The 20458-nt window shown below is 30.8% G+C and overlaps 1 protein-coding gene across 1 annotated transcript in view; it reads left to right on the plus strand.

The window, feature by feature from the left end:
• LOC111040392 (forkhead box protein O) overlaps positions 1-4416 on the plus strand; it is a 37884-nt gene extending 33468 nt beyond the window's left edge. The window contains exons 3-5 of the mRNA XM_022324299.1: positions 103-427; positions 685-1000; positions 3511-4416. Of these exons, the coding sequence (XP_022179991.1) occupies positions 103-427; positions 685-996 (637 nt within the window). The 3' untranslated portion in view covers positions 997-1000; positions 3511-4416. The remainder of the gene's footprint in view (positions 1-102; positions 428-684; positions 1001-3510) is intronic.
• The last annotated feature ends 16042 nt before the right edge of the window (positions 4417-20458 follow it).

A 20458-nucleotide genomic window follows, 5' to 3' on the forward strand; every position in this document is an offset into this window, starting at 1 on the left:
TTTTCGAACCGAATCAAATACTTAACTGTTTGGTTTAAAAAACGCAACTGCTGTTAGTAGCTTCACTAGCATCACTAATCTTTGGGTACTTATACATTACAGTCCCGACTTCAGAGCTCGGGCTTCGTCAAACGCTTCATCCACCGGCCGCCTGTCACCGATATTTAGCGAGCAGCTCACCGCCGACTACGGCCTGGACTCGGTGGCCGAACAGGGCCAAGCCGACCAGCTGGCCGGCACTTTGGCGCAGACCGTCCGCCTCTCTCAGCCGCTGCAGACGCTCGAAAGCTACAGAGACGTGTTCTTGGACAACCGTCCACCCCCGCCGCCATACAGTAGCTTATCGATCCAGTCGTGTCCTATCCACGGTTACCAAGGGTGTTCGTGTTTCAACCTCAACCAGCTCGAGAACACTTACATAAAACAGGTATGCCGCACGATAAGCGTCATTTTTGTAGTGGTAGTTAGTGGTCACTGATCACCATGGTCACTGGTGACCAACTGGTGTGGTATATAGTAGAATAGTATATGATATAGGTACGACCGGTGTTGAGCTTGATATTAAATCTTTTGGCTCTAAATTCTAAAATTAAAAATCCGGATTCGGGCTATCTAAGCTTATATTAGAAAATCAGCTTTCAAATACAAGTAGACTATTGGAACTTACACATTTTTCCTCCCCAGGAGTGCATATCGTTCGACAACATGTTGAACGATCAGCAGGATGACAACATGGCGGCCACCGTGGTCGGACAAATAATGGGCTCGTCACATCTATCATTCGACGAGCTCAACATAAACTTGGACAAATTCCCACCAGTCGAGTGCAACGTGGATGAGGTGATCAGCCACGAAGTCAGTCTGGGTGGCTGCTTGGACTTCAACAACTTCAATCCACCGGCACAACCGCAACCGTCGGTAGCCACCACGCAGACTTTGGCGTCCGTCAGTCATGACCAATCGTCGTTCACCTCCGGACAACATTGGGTCCATTGAACAGGTGTGTGTGGGTTTATGTGTGTATTTAGTGCGATATTTAATATAGAAATATTCGGTTGTGCGTTGGATGGTCTTCGATTTGTCATTAATTGTGTCCTAAATATAAACCGTATCGTATCGTCGAAACTTGTAAAGAAAATGGTTTTCACAAACAACTTTTTGCAATTTTAAATTTCTCCCGCTTAATCATATTATATGCACCGAGCACTTTGGTTTGTTCAACTAAAATACGAAATCTCCGCTCTTTACTGTAGTGCTGTAAAATTTAAATACGATATAGTATCGGAACGGATGGAAATCACTGTGTGTAGAATATTGTGTTCTTCTAAATTCATTTCAATATTTCGTGTTAGCGGTCACCATGTTTTGTGATTATTGATTCGAACATAAGCACACCCATGGTGTTGTAATGCATACCTTTTTTCTCTCTCGATTTATATTATCAGTGTATCGAAGTGTTTCAGTGTAGGCGGAGTCACGTCGCCGCCGCAATGTCGTGAAATCATTTCTATATGTGTATGTTGAGTGGATCCTATGTATATATTAACACTGATGATGAAATTTAAAAAAATATGAATTTTTTTTAATAAATTACTCTGTCTCTCGTTATCTCGTGTTTATGCGCTGTTCTCACTAACGTTCGGAGTAGTAGTGGTTTCTGGGTATTCTGTTGTAACCGGAGCACTGACAAATATCCGTTAATGATTCAATTTCAGTAAGGAACCCTTGAGAATACCCTAGAAAAAGAACCAAGAATCGTTCTATATATGTCAATTATTTATAATCCCGCCGGCGCGGCGACGAGCTAATCTACTCGAATTTTCGGTCGCTGTTTTATTTGTTTGTTTCTTTTTTTAAAAAGAACTTCATTTTCTTTCCTGTTTTTTTTTATAGCCCCGTGTCATATTATTTCCGGTACAAATTATGTAAGGTTTTGTTTTTACCGGTCGTGTTCTTTCCTCACAAGGGTTTTTGTTTCTCTGTTATCGGTACCGGTGGCGCCTTTGTGAAACAATGTCGTGGACTTCAATTACCCCTCTCTCTCTTTGCTCCTTCACCGTCTCGTCCGTTTCCGAAAGGTCGGCCAGTGCACTTGTGTTATTAAAATACTTCCAATTCGTGTCCGGGTTTTTACGACCCGGGGTCGCTTCCACTACTTAGCCGTCTTGGCGCTAGCCAAGTCTCAACCGATCGTATCAACAGCGCGCATACCTACTTTATGGTCGGTCCATTATAATTTTTTCCCATTTTTTCCGTATTAATCAACACGAAAACATTAATAATATTTTATGTTCTATGGAAATAACCACTGCGATTATGGATCATGCAATTAAAGCGTGGATATTTTATAGACGTTTTAATTGACGTTAATTTTTAAAGAATTTAGAATTAATTGACAGTTCAAAGGTTGCGTTAATCGTGGCTGATGTGCCCTTCTATTTTACCGTTAGTTTTATGTCGACGTGCGTTGTCCGTGTACGGTGTACTAAATATTATTATAATAACAATAATAATAATATTAGGTACGTATAATAGTAATTAATAATATTTCTCTACATGTACAGCATATTTAAATATTTGAATAGGTACTTCATTCACTGTCAACTCGATAAGAAATTCAATTGTTTTTCATAATGTAAATTTGATGTAGGTAATCAGTAGGTAGTGGACTCTGTCCGTGTTTGTTGTTGGAAATCCAAAGCTTCTCATGAAAATTTCGTGGTTTAATAATATTTTATTTCTGTTGACCGTCGTTAGTGGTTTTTCATTGTTTCTGTTTGTGGTCGACTCTATATATGTTCAGTTGAAATATATATTATATTCAATCAAATATCAGAGATATGATAAATGCACTACGCTATAATATTTTCAAAAATAACCATTTGAACATCGTTAAAAGTTTTTGTTTTTTTGTTTAAAATTATTTTGGAATAACGAGAGGCCATCAAGTCTTTCCAAAACTTTAGTCTTTATTCCAACTTGAATCATTGTAACTAGAGCACCAGTACCTAATACATGAAAAATTCCGAACAACATGAAGATTTTTTGCAGCAAATTATTTTACTATTTTATTTATTAATATGCGTCGTGCTAATTTAAAACCTACGCTGTTTCTCCTCGAGTAGACTACACATATATTTTCTGAAGCTGTGCATGACGTAAACTGAACATTTACCGAGATTGACAATGGCGTGGGTGGAGGGGAATGACTTCAAAATTTATTTTCCATCACGTTTTTAAGATTTACTGTGTAGAGCTTCTAGTGGTAGTGGTGGGAGGGAGGGAGGGGGATTTCTAACAATGCTGCAGCGTTACAGTATCGTGTTTGTTTTTACTTGAAACAAATGAATAATAGACTAAACAGCGATCTGAAATGAATTATGCTAACGTCAAATGACCTAATTGATTAGTAAAACTACATGTTATTATTATTGATTATTGTAATTTATAATAAACAACTTTTTTGAATTGTGTAATTACTTATGTTTTTTGTTTTTTTTTTTGTTTTAGTTGATACAAATGTCTATGTTCTATGGAAAATGTTAAAGACAAGTCTATGAAAATGTTTTAATTATGTCGCCCCATATAATTTATGTTAATTTTCGATGTTATAACCATAATAAATAATATTGCATAAAATATTATTATTAAATTATATATATATATATAAAAAGAAAAAAATGTGTTCGTTTTTAAAGTAACAACTATTTTATACATTCTACTATACACATATTTGCTATGCTAGGTTATTATTATATTTTATTACATGTACATGTGGAAATATATAACTTGTATAAACCCATATATATATAATATATAATTTGTTAACATTAGTCTCTAATATTTGTTGTAGTTTTAAAAGTTCATGTAATACCTAAGGTTATATATTGTTATTTAGATAAATCAATGTTAAATACTTATTCATTAAAAAATATGTTTCGAGTTAGCTTGTTGTAGCTTGAGCAATTCCAGGTGTTAACTGTAATCAAAAATCTTAAGTTAAATCTTTAGTCTAAGTATTGTAAATAGGTTTGCTCAGCAAAAAAAAAGTTTGTAGCCCACATCCACATTATTATTAATTTATACGTAGATACACATGTTTGATTAACAAAAATGTCGGCTACACAATGTATGCAATTCAAGGACAATTTCCATTTACTTACTCAGAATCATATATTTATACTTTATTCGAGTTAATCTTGTTTAATTTACTTAAACAGGCACACATATATAAACGTGCATGCATGATCACGTATGAGCGTGTTTTGTATATATATTTATAAGTATATTGTATATGTTATCACTTATCTTAAAGTGCTGAGTAATAAAGACTGATTGTCTTTGAAATGATTGAATTTTTCTTTAATTATTATTATTATTATTTTGTTATTGTTTATTGTGTAAAAAAAAAAAAAAGTAATGTCAATGAAAAGTATTTGCTAGTAAAAATGTTTATTTTCATCAAACAAATTATAATTAACTAAAAGAATTATTCAAAATTATTTTACATTTTTTGTGCCATAAATATTATAATAAACATATTTTCACATGACAGTGTAAGTATTTACTATTTTTATAACTGTGCAACAAAAAATACATTGTATGTTAATATTTGTATGTATGTATACATACATATATACTTATACTTATATTTTTTGTTCATTTAACTCATTTAAATGAATATGCCAGTGCCTTTGATCTCAAAAAGATATACCTCCAAAACAAAAACATAAATACATTTTCAAATATGAGTAGCTTTTGTGTTTAAATATGAATATATGTATGTAAACATATTATATATATATATGCATATACTTGAACTTTACATATTTATATTAATTAATAATACACATTACATATAAATGTTAAGGTAAATGGATGTAAAATAATAACTTTTTTTGTATATATGACAAAAAAGTGTAGAAGTTTGTTTGTTTGTTTGTTTTTTTTTTTTGCACAAATTTGTTGTTATCCGTACAAGCTCAATGTGTATAAACAAATTTTAGTGTGCTTAAATAAATGTGATAAGCTTATTTGGGGAATTATATTGTACAAGGTATAAGATGATGATTTTTTTTCTATAGACGCTAATGAAGTGATAAATAGAATAAATTTGTTTTAGCGATTCTAACTTTTAATAATTGATTATTATTATATTATTATTATGAAATATGATTATTACTATATTATTTATTATCTACTAAAAACAACAAATGTAAATACAAAAATGTATTTGAAATGTAAATTTACTGATGTTGCTTCTTTTTAATGTGTCAATTTAATACGGATTATTTATTGTTATGGTTTTACGGATAATTTGAATATATTTGTCAACTGTTTTGTATTTCATTTCTTATGTATTTAACTTTTCATAAAATAGTGTAAATGTTCATAAATAATAAAGCAAACTGCCTTTATGATTTGTTAACAGCAATTTTTTTATCAATTGGTAGCAAAATTACATACCGTTTATTGTTAACTATATAATACACATATATTATTAAAATTAAAATTGTGGTTGAATTAAAATTATATGTTCTCATTATATCTTAACCGAACTTGTAGTTTATTGACTGTGGCACTTCCACCACACTAATAATTTTGTAATTATATTTGGTAATATAATTATATCATTATAATAAATAATGTTATATTAAGCACAAAGGTATAACTTCACATATTATTTTGAGTAATGATACTTTATAACATTAACTGTTTCCTTATCTGAATCTGAATAATGTAAAAAAATAATTATGATTAATATTAACATAACAAAAAGTGTGGGCATAGGTTTATTGATTTAAATCAACATATTTATTAAGTTAAAGTAATAATTCTTGACAAAAAAATTTGTTTTGTTTCTTGAAAAATGTGTACCTACCTATTTTGAGTCACAGTATGAAAGTATCATATTGAAAATTGCTGACTAACGTATTTTAGGAAGAACTGGGACATTAACTCCTTTATTTTTCGTGAATTTAATGATTTTTACTATGGATTGCTTTTTTTTTTTAAAATAACTAGGTTTCCCCTACTGATTATGTATAAAATGATTGTGATAAATGATAACTAATCGATAAGTAATAAGTGTCTTCAAAACATTGACCATTTTAGATTCCGAGTAGAGGGTTAAATGTATTGGTTTCGCTGTTTTACTTTACAATCACGGGGGCAGTTAAAAGCTCTAAACAGCACTTTAACAGATTGGAAATTAAACACATGATACTTCAGAAAAGAAATTTTTCGAATTTCTTTGTATTTTTTCGAAAAATTACAAAATAACCAAAAATTAAGTATATTAATAATAGGTAGTGTGTGATTTTAGCCAAATGAAATATTGAACATTTTTAATAAACCTAGTACAGTACCTACCTATATTTAAAATGACATGTACTATTACTCATAATACAAGTATACTCCTACGAGTCCTACGTACGATGAACCTATTTATCATAATATTCATAAAACTTAATATATTATACAAAATAGTTGAATTCTTTAAAATAGATATTCAAAGACATCGACAAAATCTCGTTAAAACATTATTTCGTTGGTATACACTGAACACTCCTCCATAGCCATGCCCAAGCCCTAGGATTAAGAATCGATTGGGTTCCGGAACCACACCATACACTGAGCCCACTTTCAACTTGAACATGAAAAAAATTGTATCACTATAAAATTGTTACGACTTTAATTGTATAATTTGTACTATATTACCACGTACAATCATAGATAATAAAGACTTCGTTCGCAAGTATCACAACTCACATTTTATAAACCTCATCATATTGTTATCAATTATTACTTATTACAATATCAATTTAATATTTACAATAATTTAGTAATTTTTCGTGATATAAAATTAAGAACATTTTATAATTACTACCTACTAAAATAATTTTAGTTTTTTGGAAGCTTTTGTTTTGAATGTATAAAACAAAATATTTCGGGAATAAACATTGGCTCCGTGACCTTGCAGCCCCCCTTAATACGAGTCCTTATTCGCGCATTTGCATATTTTTTCTAGTTTTTGTTGGATGCTATATGTAGTTACAAAATACGATTATCAATGTTGTCTATGAAAGTATGAAATTACCAAAATTTGTAATACATACAATACTTGAAGATTTTAGGACATATATATTTCATTTTAAGGGCATACTCTGATGTTTTTGTACATGGGTTTTGTGCTTGAATTTAAGTATCATAGGGTACACCGTGTTTGGTGAAATAAAATAATTTTAATTTTTAGTTTTTTTTAATAATAAAGTACTCCATACTTTAAGTGGGAAGTCTGGATCCCAAGTCCACCAAAAGGGTTCTCAAGAGTTATAAAAAGGACAAGTCGAGCTTTTTGGTATGCAGTTTTCACGGTTTAGTGTATCAGGTCGTAGCCTTTAAGTATAGTTACCATTTACCTCATAGAAAAGGCAATATAACGGATTTATGACATAAATAGGTAGTATAGCTAGTAAGTATCCAAATCAATGTTCAATGTATGAATATTTGTCTTGTTTAAAAGTGTGATGTTACAATTAGGAAGATGGTGAGAACTGATATTATCCCTTGGGTGATGTATGTATTGTAGTACAGTTGAGAAAGAAACAATGCAAGGGAATTTAAAATGATCTTTGGTATACAGTATCAGTGAATTAACATGAATATCATAATATCATAATATAGGTATTTATCTAAAAAAGTCATAGTATGTATAATATGTGCCTATAATTATTACCCAAGTGTTTATATGCCTGGCTGTTGCCAGAGGTAGCTAACAAGCTCCCCCCCACCAAAATGTCAGAAAACAAATAATTTTTCACAGTGAACGGAAATAAAAAAAATGTTTTGGTGCAACTATAATAAATAATAATTGTAAATAGCGGTCGTATAGAGACATCTCTGTACGAGAAACATGGGAATATAAACAGGTGACTGGTGTGCGTCGGCGGCAAACGGGTGACACGTTTCGTAGGACCGGAAGTGAGGGAGCACGCACATATATTTAGGAACCTATGTATTAAAGACTCTTTTTTTTCGAAATGTGCACAACTTACAGTTGTCGTACTCGTGATGATCAGAAAACTGTTTGCAAGGGCGATTAACTAAAGAGAGTATACAACTATACACTCGCGGTTTTAGTGACCTGATGTAAACTCTCTCGAATACTATTAATTCTACTCCAATACTACCTGACGGGAACACGTAAACTCTCCCGAGTTTACCTCAGTACTACTAAATTATTTACAATATTTATTTAAAAATGGGCAATTGTATAATAATAATAATAATTAACAGTAATCACAATCTCTGTAGTGCAGTAGCTAACTCATAGTGTAGGAATACAATTTAAAATAACTTTAGATAGAGTTTACACATTTCCTTTAGGCTTTAGGTAAGCATAATGTTGACCCGGAAGAGTTTATCATACAATCGAAATAGTGTATAACCTCCCGCTTGCAACGGCACGCGAAGAAAAATGCCGTTGTTGACCGTTCCTTCCCGCTGGCCGACTGACCGATGGCGGAAATAATCGCTTGCGAGTAACTAGTAACGTAGGTAACCCATAATATTATGGACCTAATAATGTGGTCTTCTTGTATGAATTCAGCTAACGTGGTATGCACCTTGGAGCACAGACGGATTGCTTTAAAAAAATCTACAGTTTAAAAAGTATAGGTACACTCTGAATGATAATTAATAAATATCAGGCGTATTCCTTATCGACCGATTTCGTTTTTCACAACACACTAATAATTGGGAAATCACGCGGTATAGATTATATTAAAATTATTTTTATCCATTTTTTTCCAATCTCTAGAAAATTCATATTAAATGTTGTATAGTACGTACCTATGTATAAAATATTATTCTCTGCCAAGTATAGATTTAATTTTAATAAAATATGCAAAATATGTTCTTAAAATACAAACATTACAAAATATGCTCTTATAAGGAAAAAACAGCTGAATATGCAAAATAAAAATTATTGCTTTAAACTTCTCTAGAACAATGAAACAAAAAATGTCTATATCACTTAGTTATGTTTAGAATGATTATTGAAAAATATGCTAACTCCTATAGGCTATACTTATAGCCCTATAAAATATTATATAGGTATATATTGGCATTATTATGTATTATAAGTGTTTTGTCCTACGCAGGTTTCAGGTACCTACACAACTTAATTATTTTACGCAGTGGTCACTGGTCACGTCCGTCTTGCCATCCGATTGTCGACCAAACCGTTTTGCGTCATCGTCGTAGATCGCGAGTGTCCATCTCCTATACGTGTTATTAATATTGTGGTTACAATGGGTAATGTTCCTTACCTGCGTGTGAGCGGCGTCCCGGCCGGTGATGGGTGGCCATCGGAATTTCTTGTTGAACATTTCTAACGATTCTTCGATGTCGCTATGAGCCATTTATGTCACCACTCGCAGTTGATATAATGCAAACATTATTTTTAGTTATAATGGACACTAACAATTTGATGTACTATTCGGAACTTGAAATCGATTTCAAACGGGGCTGCTCCACCGCCAATCGTCATAGTCTGTTTCTATATGTGATAAGCTGGGCGCCGATTATACTGCATGTCGCGTCTTGTTCCGGTTCCCGCTAAATAGCTGTGCGATGTGCTCACATATCTATTAAATATTTATTACGATTCGGCCTAGCGAGCGTCGTTCGACTTCGATTTTAAAATAATTTTAATATTGACTTCAAAACAATCAGTCAATACTACTTTTTCGCTTTAGCTGCCTTTGTAGTAGGTGGCCGGATGGGTCGATATGGCGGCCGATGAAATACTGTTTTCAGTTTGGACCTGTGTATTGCTTTATTGCAGTGCTGGTTTGAATGCTAAAGAATATAATATTAATTATATGAAATATCGCCAATTGGATTCGGTAAAACTATCGCATAGCGCCATAGCCCCATTTAAGAAAGATATCTCCTTCAAGTGGAAAATAACATTTCCGAAATAATCTATATTTCATAGTTTACCTATAATGGAAACTTCTTTGTAACGGAAAATTCCATTATTTGGAGGTTTTACTGTACAATACAAATATTCTAATATTATGATACAACTAAATAGTATCTTATGCCACGAATTGTAAACAGAAGTAATGGTTAATACTTTATTGTAGTTTTTAATTTAAAAACACTTAAAATACTACCAAAATGCAAACACGAATCATTATTATCGTCGTCATCATATACTATATATTTTAATAAGTCGCACTATTTGTCGATTATCAGAAAACTATCACAATCAAATACCATATCGGCATATTAATATCCCCACTGGTGGCAATTCGTAATCATTATGTTTTTATGTGTACCTATATATTTACTTATTATATACCTATGGTTAACGTATTAACTAGTAACATGCAAACATAATATAACCTAATATTATAATTTATAACTCATTCACTTAATTCAGTTTCATATTTTAGTTTTTTCCTTTAGTACCAACAAAAAAATATTAATATTGCACCCATATAAGTCGCGGAGATTCAACATTTGAGCGCATGACTTTTTTTTGGAAAAATTGTTTATTGTTAACAACTACTGTCTATTCATATGATACCAAACATTGTATCAATGTAATCAAAATTAAACTCGTTAATCGATTATCGATGATAATAATGTAATAATCGTGTATTTTAAATTTATATTTTGTACAAATGTGTGCAACTAACTTTGGCTGTAGACTGTAGTTTTATACTTTTATGAATTTAATAAATAGTCGACTATACAAGGTTGGCCAATCCAACTTATAACTTTGATCTCAAGTAATTTGAACGATTTATGAATAATTTAATGTACCTATATTGTTGAATCTTAAAAGTTTACTCATGCAGTCATGTCTACCTATAATATTTTATAACATTTTTTTCGACCATAAAAATTACCCCTTACCCACCCTTAATGTCATGTTTTCCTAAATCAACATGGAGTTATTGTTCGTAATCCCTTAGCCATATTTTTAAAATATACAGGTAAAATTATACATATTTCATAGGGGACATTTTTATATTACATTGAATTATTCCAATTTTTATTTAAGTCTTGTATTAAATAATTTTGAAGGACGTCATGCACTCCTAAAACTACAAATATTACCTATATATTATATACATATATACTTTATTACAGTTGACAGTGTACCGCCTATTTTTATTGAGAGGTAAATTATTATTAACTCCCTTGTCCCACACTGCGTGTGCCATCAATAATCAAATATGTCCCCGTGTCATTGTAATATTGATAAAAAATAATAAATTATGCATTTTCAGGATGTTACCGCCCCTTCTGCCAACGGTATAACACGACATTGAATAACCTAATTATATGGTAAATGATTTTTTCGTGCTGGTACCTACTGCCATTTAAATGTGTAATTCTACGAGTATGTATTCTGTTGGTATCGTAGTTACTATGCCTATTATTTTTTTTCATGTCAACAATTACATTTTTAGAAAAATAAAAAAGAGATATACTAACTGATAGTAAATTGATAAGATTTTTTGCCATTGATAAAAAAATAATATGTGTAATATTACAATATTGCTGCAAAGACAATGATGGGTTATTACAAATTTGAGGATATAAACCATATTACTCTGCATAGGGGCCTTTTAAATTATAGATGTTTTAATAGGTACATATATTCGGAAGGTACATTATTGTATTTTAATCATTAAATGTGTTTTAGCTAATAAAATTCTTACACGGTGTAGCTGCGAAAGTGAGTTACACCTACACACAACATTTTGGTGCATTCGGTCCATTCACTCTATGCGAGTTGAAAACACTTAATTCTGACATTATAGAAGCTCACAAGTACTAAGTCTCGGTTAATATTAACCATCCATCTGGAATTTCTCTCATTCGTTCAGAATAATATAAGAAAATTATAACGATAATCTAATTATGCGTTTGAAATATATTATGTTCCATGTGAAATATTTATTGGTCGTGGTAAATTGAGCGCACGAAATAGACCTCTTATTAATCCTTATACTAAGTAGAGGTAAGATTAATACTATATTTTATGTATTAAATTCTTATATGATAGCTCGGTTATATATTTTCATTTGTCATTTGTAGAGTTACATGTCATTGACTTTATAAAATAAGTCAAATTTTCTACTCACTATGTTTCATATGATTTGTAAGAAAAAAATATGTCTCTGAAATTTGCTTTAAATCAACGAAATTAGAAAATATTAATATTAACCATAATACCAGTTCATAGGTAGTGGAAAAAAAACGCGAAAGTGTTTTAGACCAGAATAACCGCCATTTTTGTTAGGTATATAAAAAAAAAAATAATGGCACTGGTGAAGTTGACGACCGTCAAGAATGCATTCTCCCGCTACTCAGGTTTAGCTTATTCCCGGCTCCCACCACTTATATGTATCGTATTTTTGATTTTCGAAACATTTGTTATTAAATTTATAATTCGATTTATTGTCACTTTAAGTAAATTTTTTTCCTAAAACCAACAATTTAAAATATATTCTGTTTTGTGAAAATTAATTTTATAAGAAAAATAAATATAATCAGAAATATCAATCATTAGTTATAAATCTAATAAGTAATAACTAATAAGTAATAAATAATTTATAGTAATGATTATAATATTGAGTATTCACAGAATTTATTATAGATATTATAAACAGAAAAGTTGTAACTGCGTTACTCGGAAAAGAAAAATATAACTATTTATTCAGTATTCGATACATATTTTTAATGTTTGAGCTCATTAAAAACTAAAAAATATTAGTACTTTGGTATTTATTATATTATTACTTGAAATGTATAATTATAAATACAGTATTATGATTAGAACATTGAAAATACGAGAGATAAGTGGCGGACACAACCAAACCTGAGTGGAGGTACTGAGAGAATACTTTCTGCGTGGATGTCAACAACACAAGTATCTTAATATTTATATCTTTATCGTTTCTATTAAATAATATTATGTAAAATTGTTAGTGTTTGTGGTTAAAATGATTTTAAATCAGGAGATTAGAAAGAGTGTATAAAATGTAAACCAGTTATATATGTTTTAAATTAATGACAAAAACAAAATTATATTAAACGAAATCATATTAGTGATTTTGATTGCCTAGGTATTGGAGGGTTTTTTTTGTTGGGGGGGGGGGGGTACAGCCCCAAAGTCTTAAATTCACGTTATAAATATTAGCTCCCCCTCTAAAATTTTAATGAATATCCGTCTATAAGTTCGTATAATCTAAATGGGTCTTGGAATTATCGAATATTTGATCCCAGCCTAAGTGCGTACGTTTAATATATGACCGTGTGTGGGTATTTCGCATAATTTCAAAATGTGTACCTATATGCACCTACATTATATGTGTTAAGCTATCCTTTCCGACAGAATTACAATTTTTTCTTTAAGTTAATTGTTATTTTCTTATGGGTATATATTTTTTTATCGTACTAGATAATAATTATATTATAGTTTTTTTTTTGTTAATTATTATCATGCTGATGAAAAAAATGTGTATTCCACAGAGATGTGTGGTGAGAGTAGTCAAGAATTCGAGGCATTTATCGGCGAATTCCGGTGAAGTTCTAAATACTCACCGAAGGATTTTTCGTCTTCGCTTCCGCGAATGTTGCGTTGAAGATGTATTATAGCGTTAAGCAGTGCGATGAAATTCCCGGCCATGAATCCGGATGTATAATCAAAAGCTACCGCTGTTGTCGTGTTACAGAGTGCATTATTATAACATTTTTGCATATTGCAGTGGCGAAACGAGTTTTGAGCATATCCGACCAGTCGACGCGGGTAAAGGGTAGCCGGGTAGGGAATGCACAATTCACCTAAATTATTCACTAATTCTCCGTAGGAATAGACAGCTTCATGTTGGGATATAATTGCTGCATAAGTTCGTATGTCACATAGGCATCGTGCCTCACGATCATCTCTTCACATCGGACTGCGACAAATAGACGATTAATCAATAACTATACAATTATATTTGTATTTGTGTTCAAATATTCAATTATAATAAGTGTGTATAAGTACATACTACCAAGTACTTACCGGTTATTTATACAAAACATAAGTAAATAATATAATATTCTTTGAACTATAATATACTGTATTATAATACATTTCTTACTATCTATTAATTATTTTTTTATTTGTACAATAGGCGTAGTTAAGAAGCATATTATTACTAGGTTTTGTTATAAGTACATTTTGATTTGTATGATTTTGGATGTAAATCACTCATCATCGACACATTCCTTTGTGAAAGTAAATTAATTTATTTTAACAGGTCACGGCAGCATTGTTTTTTGAGACGACGGCACAGCGGGGGGCTATAATTTAATTACAAAATATGAAATATGATTCAGGATCATAACCAGGGCTTGCATTTGAAAAATAAATTTTGTTTTACGTTATTTACAATCAAAACGTTATACAAATTTTGAGTTTATCGTTATTCAAAATTTAAACGTTATTCTACTTTTGTGTTTATCGTTATTCAGAATTAAAACGTTATTCTACTTTTGTGTTTATCGTTATTCATAATTAAAACGCTATACAATTTTTGCGTTTATCGTTATTTAAAATTTAAAAGTATTTAGATACCTGTTTTAAAAGTATACGACTATGACCTTTTTTTGGGGACATAATTTCCCTATTCTGAGTTTTAAGTAGGTATTGTTTAATTTTATTTATTTAATTAAATGGGTTAAACTAATATAAAGAAAACGTATGTACGTTAAAACTATAAGTATATTAGTATAAAATATAAATATTAAACATTTGACAACAATTAGACAAACACTGACGAGTGAATAAATCTGAGCAAACTGAACACCGAACACAATAGTTGAATAACTTGAGTGGTATAAATTTCGACCGTAGTACAGATAGTACAGTACAATATTATCAGAGCATCACTATTATTAGCTATTGGTAATTAAATTATTCTATTAACTTCTTATTAAGTTTTAAAATAATATCTAATACGGGATCTCCCGGATAGGCCGGATACGGAATAAAATTAATTCTTGGATTGAATAAGTAATTGAATACTACTAAGTATTATTAAATAATTGGGAATTAATTATTTCGTTTAATGGAATACAATATATACCGTTTTGCGTTATGTTTTGTTTAATGATACATCATATATTTTGTTAAACGTTACGTTTTGTTTTGTGTTATTTATTTATTTACGTTTATCGTTTTTTGTTATAATTACGTTTACAAATTTCAATCGTTTTTTATCAAATATAACGTTATAATCATAACGTTATTATAACGTTTGCAAGCCCTGAATTCATAACTCATGATGTCCAATTACAATTAAAAAAAATTATGCATACTTCTAAGCAATAACATATCTGAAAGAGTCCTCAAAATGAATCCAATAGGTTGTATTATCTTTATTTTTTATGAATCCTAATGGCACCTCGATATTATGTTGTAACAATAACCTTGTTTATAAAATAATGAGAAAGCAGACTTATGGGTGTTCTTTGAAATCCTATTCCCAATACCATCTGATTATTATTGTATTATTGAAATGCATTATAACATACCTAATTCTTATGAGTTTAAATATTATAGGCATAAAATATACATATTAAAATAATATGCTATGATTTATGTACTGAACATGTATTATTTCGAGTTATTCAAATTTTAAATATTCAATAAGAAACAATATAATAATATGTAATAGACATTGAATAAATCTAACCACATATTTATACTATGTATTGTCGTTAATGTTGTTTTTTTGTTGTTCAATTTCTATTGTCAGTCTTAAATTTTTAAAAACTATAAAAATATACAATGTATACTTTTTTCTATCTTAAATAGTCATTTAAGAAATAGATAATAAAATAATGTTTTACTATTATGTCATGTATTTTCATCGATACGGTAGTTGAACATAATATTTCGTTTCAAATTGAGTTAAGACAAATAGATTGAGTATACGTGAAGCATCTAATGGAAGCCAATAAAACATACTTTTATGAAATACTCGAATGATATAATATTTTCTAGTTTAATGATATACATACATTGACGTAACTAGACCATAAATAATGGACAGGGGACTTAAAGAGCGGTCAAGCTTTCCGGATTCCTATTTGCTAAAATATAATATGTGCGTGGACCCTTCCGTTTTTATAACATACAATTTTGAAGACCCTACACATATAATACGTTTAACATGTAGCATGAGCATGTATACACACACACATAAATCTATTGATTTTAAAAAATATATAGAAACAAGTGAGTTTAGACCATTAAATTAGTTTGTTCTGTTCTGTTCAGTTCATTAAGATTTAGGACATTCAATATTATATTCATTTATTGTTAAGGTTTTGTTTACAGGTATATTTTTTCATTGCAAATTACAATACATTATCTATATTAATTAATTTAATGAATTTTAGCACACTTGTTTATTAGTTGTATCGTTATTCCCTGGGGATTAGCGGAGGAACTCAGGAATGTTGTACACTATTATTGCAATATTATAGTCACTTTAAATTAATAAGTAATAACAATAAACTTATATAAAATAGATTCAGAGCTTCAACATTTCAAAATAAGTTTGTAAATCTCCGTTTATGGTCCAGTTGCTTTAAGGAATGGTATGAGGTCATCCACGTTATACTAAAGGTGGTAGGATCTTGGCGTGTTAAAATTGTTTTCCTGCAGGACCACAAAAAGATATACTATACACACCATAAGTATACTAAATTGAGTCAAGCTCTATTACACTTCGGCAGCCACCTATATAGGTAGATAATAATATAACTATTACGATTTCGTGATAGTCATGACGTGTCCATCGCAGCGTTTTGCGGTTTTCTGGACAAAATGTCGGAGTCACAACTGTAAAGTAATATACTGTACATAATAAATAGGTACTCGTATATTATTTAAGTAGGTCTGAAACAAAACTTCTATGCAGTCGCGTGCATTGTGCACTTTTTTTTGTAAAAAAAAGTATGTTTCTCGACCCACCCGGCACACGTATATAATAATATAATACCTTGTACATAATGCATACACAGCGTGCGTACATGTACGAGTATATATTAATATAGTTCGACGTGGCCCAGCTAAAGATTTCGGAGTAGGGTGTAGGGTTTTCTGTGGTCCCCGCCGAGTGTGGGACTGTGTGTATGCATGTACATATATTTATTTTATATGTATATATATATGCATGTATATGTATTTATAGTATATAATATATATATATCAGCACTGTGGATCGGGAGATGATTGGGAGGGGGGGGAGGGTACAGAGATAGAGAGAGAGAGAGAGAGACGCGAAAAAGGAGAAAAGAAAATCGCGTTGCTGAGCAAAGCGCGGGCGACGCCGGTTATTATAGTGCACGCGGCCCCGGCAGAGACGTCGCCGACGCCTCCGTACGGTGGCTCACCCTGTTGACACGACTTTCAACCGTTCTGCGCCGACACCGCCGGTCGCGGGCAATCGAAAGGGTCGTAGCGCGCGTACACCGCGAGTAATCCCCAGTCGGCCAGCAGCATTTTAGCAGTAGAACACACTTAACCAGTAGTGTCGGTGCAGCTCTTACACACATTCATATATATATAAATATAAATATAAATACATATATATATATATATATATTTACAAATTATTAACTTATATACCTATTTAATTTTTTTTGTAAAAAAAAAAAATAATAATAATAATTTAGCTGACCTATTTTCGTTACTGTTTTCCACAATACATACCATAAAATATATACATCGAGTTCATCATGCGATACAATTCACGTGCTTAGCATAAAATCGTTGTCGTGTCTTCTCTCCTGCGAGGATTACGCGTCGTTTTCAAATTCGTACTTAATACAAATTACAATCGACGCAATAACGATCCGATTAAATACCAAAACACATTGTTATAAACGCATAATATTATACTAGTGTTGTTGTTGTTATTATTATTATTACTGTCGTCATCAACTCCAAACTTTTATATTTGTAATCATACATATTTTTAGCCGTATCGTAGATGACATAAACTGTATAGTATTAACAATAAAAGTATCAATATAATATAATTTAATTACATAATACATAGAGTAACTCGATTAGTGACACTCATCAATATAAGTAAATAAGCCGCGCGAAAGAAGCTGATATATCCGCTACGATAGTGCCGTAGGTAAGTAATTTCATAGTTTATTGCTTCATTTAGTTTAACTTGTTTACAATATTATTTTTGTTGTTTTGTCATTATGCACTTTTGATTTATACATAATATATTTATCATATAGATATATAGAATTGTAATTTATAATATGGTAATTATGTAGCCCAGGGGCGTATTTAAGTTTTTCGTTCGGCGGCGGGACTGGTATGGACAATTAAATTGTCGGTAGTCCACTTTACTTCATAATACAAATAAACGTAATACATTTTAGTAAAGTAGTCGATTTTTTGAAATTTGAAGTATAAAATGTAATTTTTCTTTTAAGGCAAAGTTTTTTAACAACCTCATCTTATTATTCTCGGTACCATGATAACAAGCCAAAAGTATTAACTATTCACTTAACAAATTGATAAAATAATACATTGTAATGTAATGTTGTTTGATATTAAGTACCTTATAAATGCACGTACAATAGAAACAATAAAAAAAAACAAAACAAAAACAAAAGGAGGAGGAGGGCCCGTCCAACGATCTCCCCTCATCATAAATACGCCCCTAATGTAGCCGAGACTCGAGATGTTCAGTAAAATATATGAATAATAATGCCTAACGCGTTATATAGACGGATCATATACAAACGTTCGGGTGTCGAAAAACTCGCCGATGCGATGGACATTTGATAGATTATCACATACCTATAGACATACCATTCGTGGTAGTGTTCCGTGTCAAAAAAGCTTTGTTGTAGTTTAGCCCGCTTGTAGGTATGTGTACTATAATAGGTATCTGCCTAGTCGATCGCGAAACAAATACTGCTCCAAAACGATGATAATATTATAATATGAGTATATAGGTGTATGACGAGTGTTATGTGAGCGCAAATAATACCATATACATTTAGGTCTTTTGACGTTTGAAGTATTTCGCAAGGTATCACTGTTTCACCCATACCATATAATATGATATAATATGTTAATTTATCATCAGACAGTCGTTTATATAAGTACCTATATAATGTTATGACTGTATATATCGTTATCATCCTAACAAGTATATATAGTTATAATTACTATAAATCATCTGCCCATATGCTGTTGTAGCAGTATTAAGTATTATTTTAAACGATTTGAAATAAATAAGCTACGTATGGGTATTATTGTGTACAACGTATTTGTTATAGATGAATGGTTTTTGTACATTGTTGCAGTCTTGGTTTTTAAAACTTTTCATGTCACAATACGAGCAGTTTATAAATTTAAATTTGCTTTGAAAGAGGTTTAAAAATAATAGGTTGAATCAGTTAATCAAAGAACATGTCGTTCACAAAACTCCTCGTATTATTTTTAAACTCCTCGTATTGTTTTTATAGATATTAGAGTTTATGATATAATATTTAAACATCAAATAAATATCAAACAAAAAGTCTGCGATATATTTAATAGCAATAGATACAGGGGCGTATTCGAGGATAATATTATGGTGGTCAAATCTCCCGGCCCCCGTGTATATTTATTTATTTTTTTTGAATATGTCAAGTAGAAAAGTCAACACAGTTCAACAAACTATGTAACAAATTCAAACATTATTGTGCCAAAATGTAGGTAAAAAAAATTACATTACTATTTATGACATCCAGGTGGCTAGAGATCATTTATACAGCTATACAAAACATTGAATAAGTCCAATAGGAACGTCGAACAAATTCTGGAAACTATTGAACAAGTACAATCAAAAAGTTGTTCTAAGTTGTGACATGTAAAAATTATAATTATTATTGTTAAACTATTATCCAAGGGTGAATTTAAAGTCTTTTAGGAAAAGCTTCAAAATATAATCTGGTGGTCCATATTCATAAACAAATTTAGCTATTTCATTAATTATCATAGGTAATATTATTTTACATATTGTCATATTATATAAATATAATATAATACATATCGATCCCTGACATAGTGACATAGTACAAATATAATTGGTACTCAGTATTAGTTGAAGGTTCTTACTTCTTAGGGTATTTAAAAGTTAAATCTGAGCCCTAATAATTAATTAAATTTTTAAATCCCTTAAAAAGCCTATTGTATGAAAAAATATGTTAGGTTCTTATCCATCGGTCCCCCTTCCCTCATACAAAACTTATTCCATTAGATAGATAGACACTGTATTGGGTGAGAAAATATGTTCCCCATTTCAACATGTCATTTTACAGACAATTAACTTCCAAAGGACATGCGACTTGATTC

The sequence above is a fragment of the Myzus persicae genome, unplaced genomic scaffold (genome assembly GCF_001856785.1).
Source record: "Myzus persicae strain clone G006 unplaced genomic scaffold, MPER_G0061.0, whole genome shotgun sequence".
NCBI classification, from domain to species: domain Eukaryota; kingdom Metazoa; phylum Arthropoda; class Insecta; order Hemiptera; family Aphididae; genus Myzus; species Myzus persicae.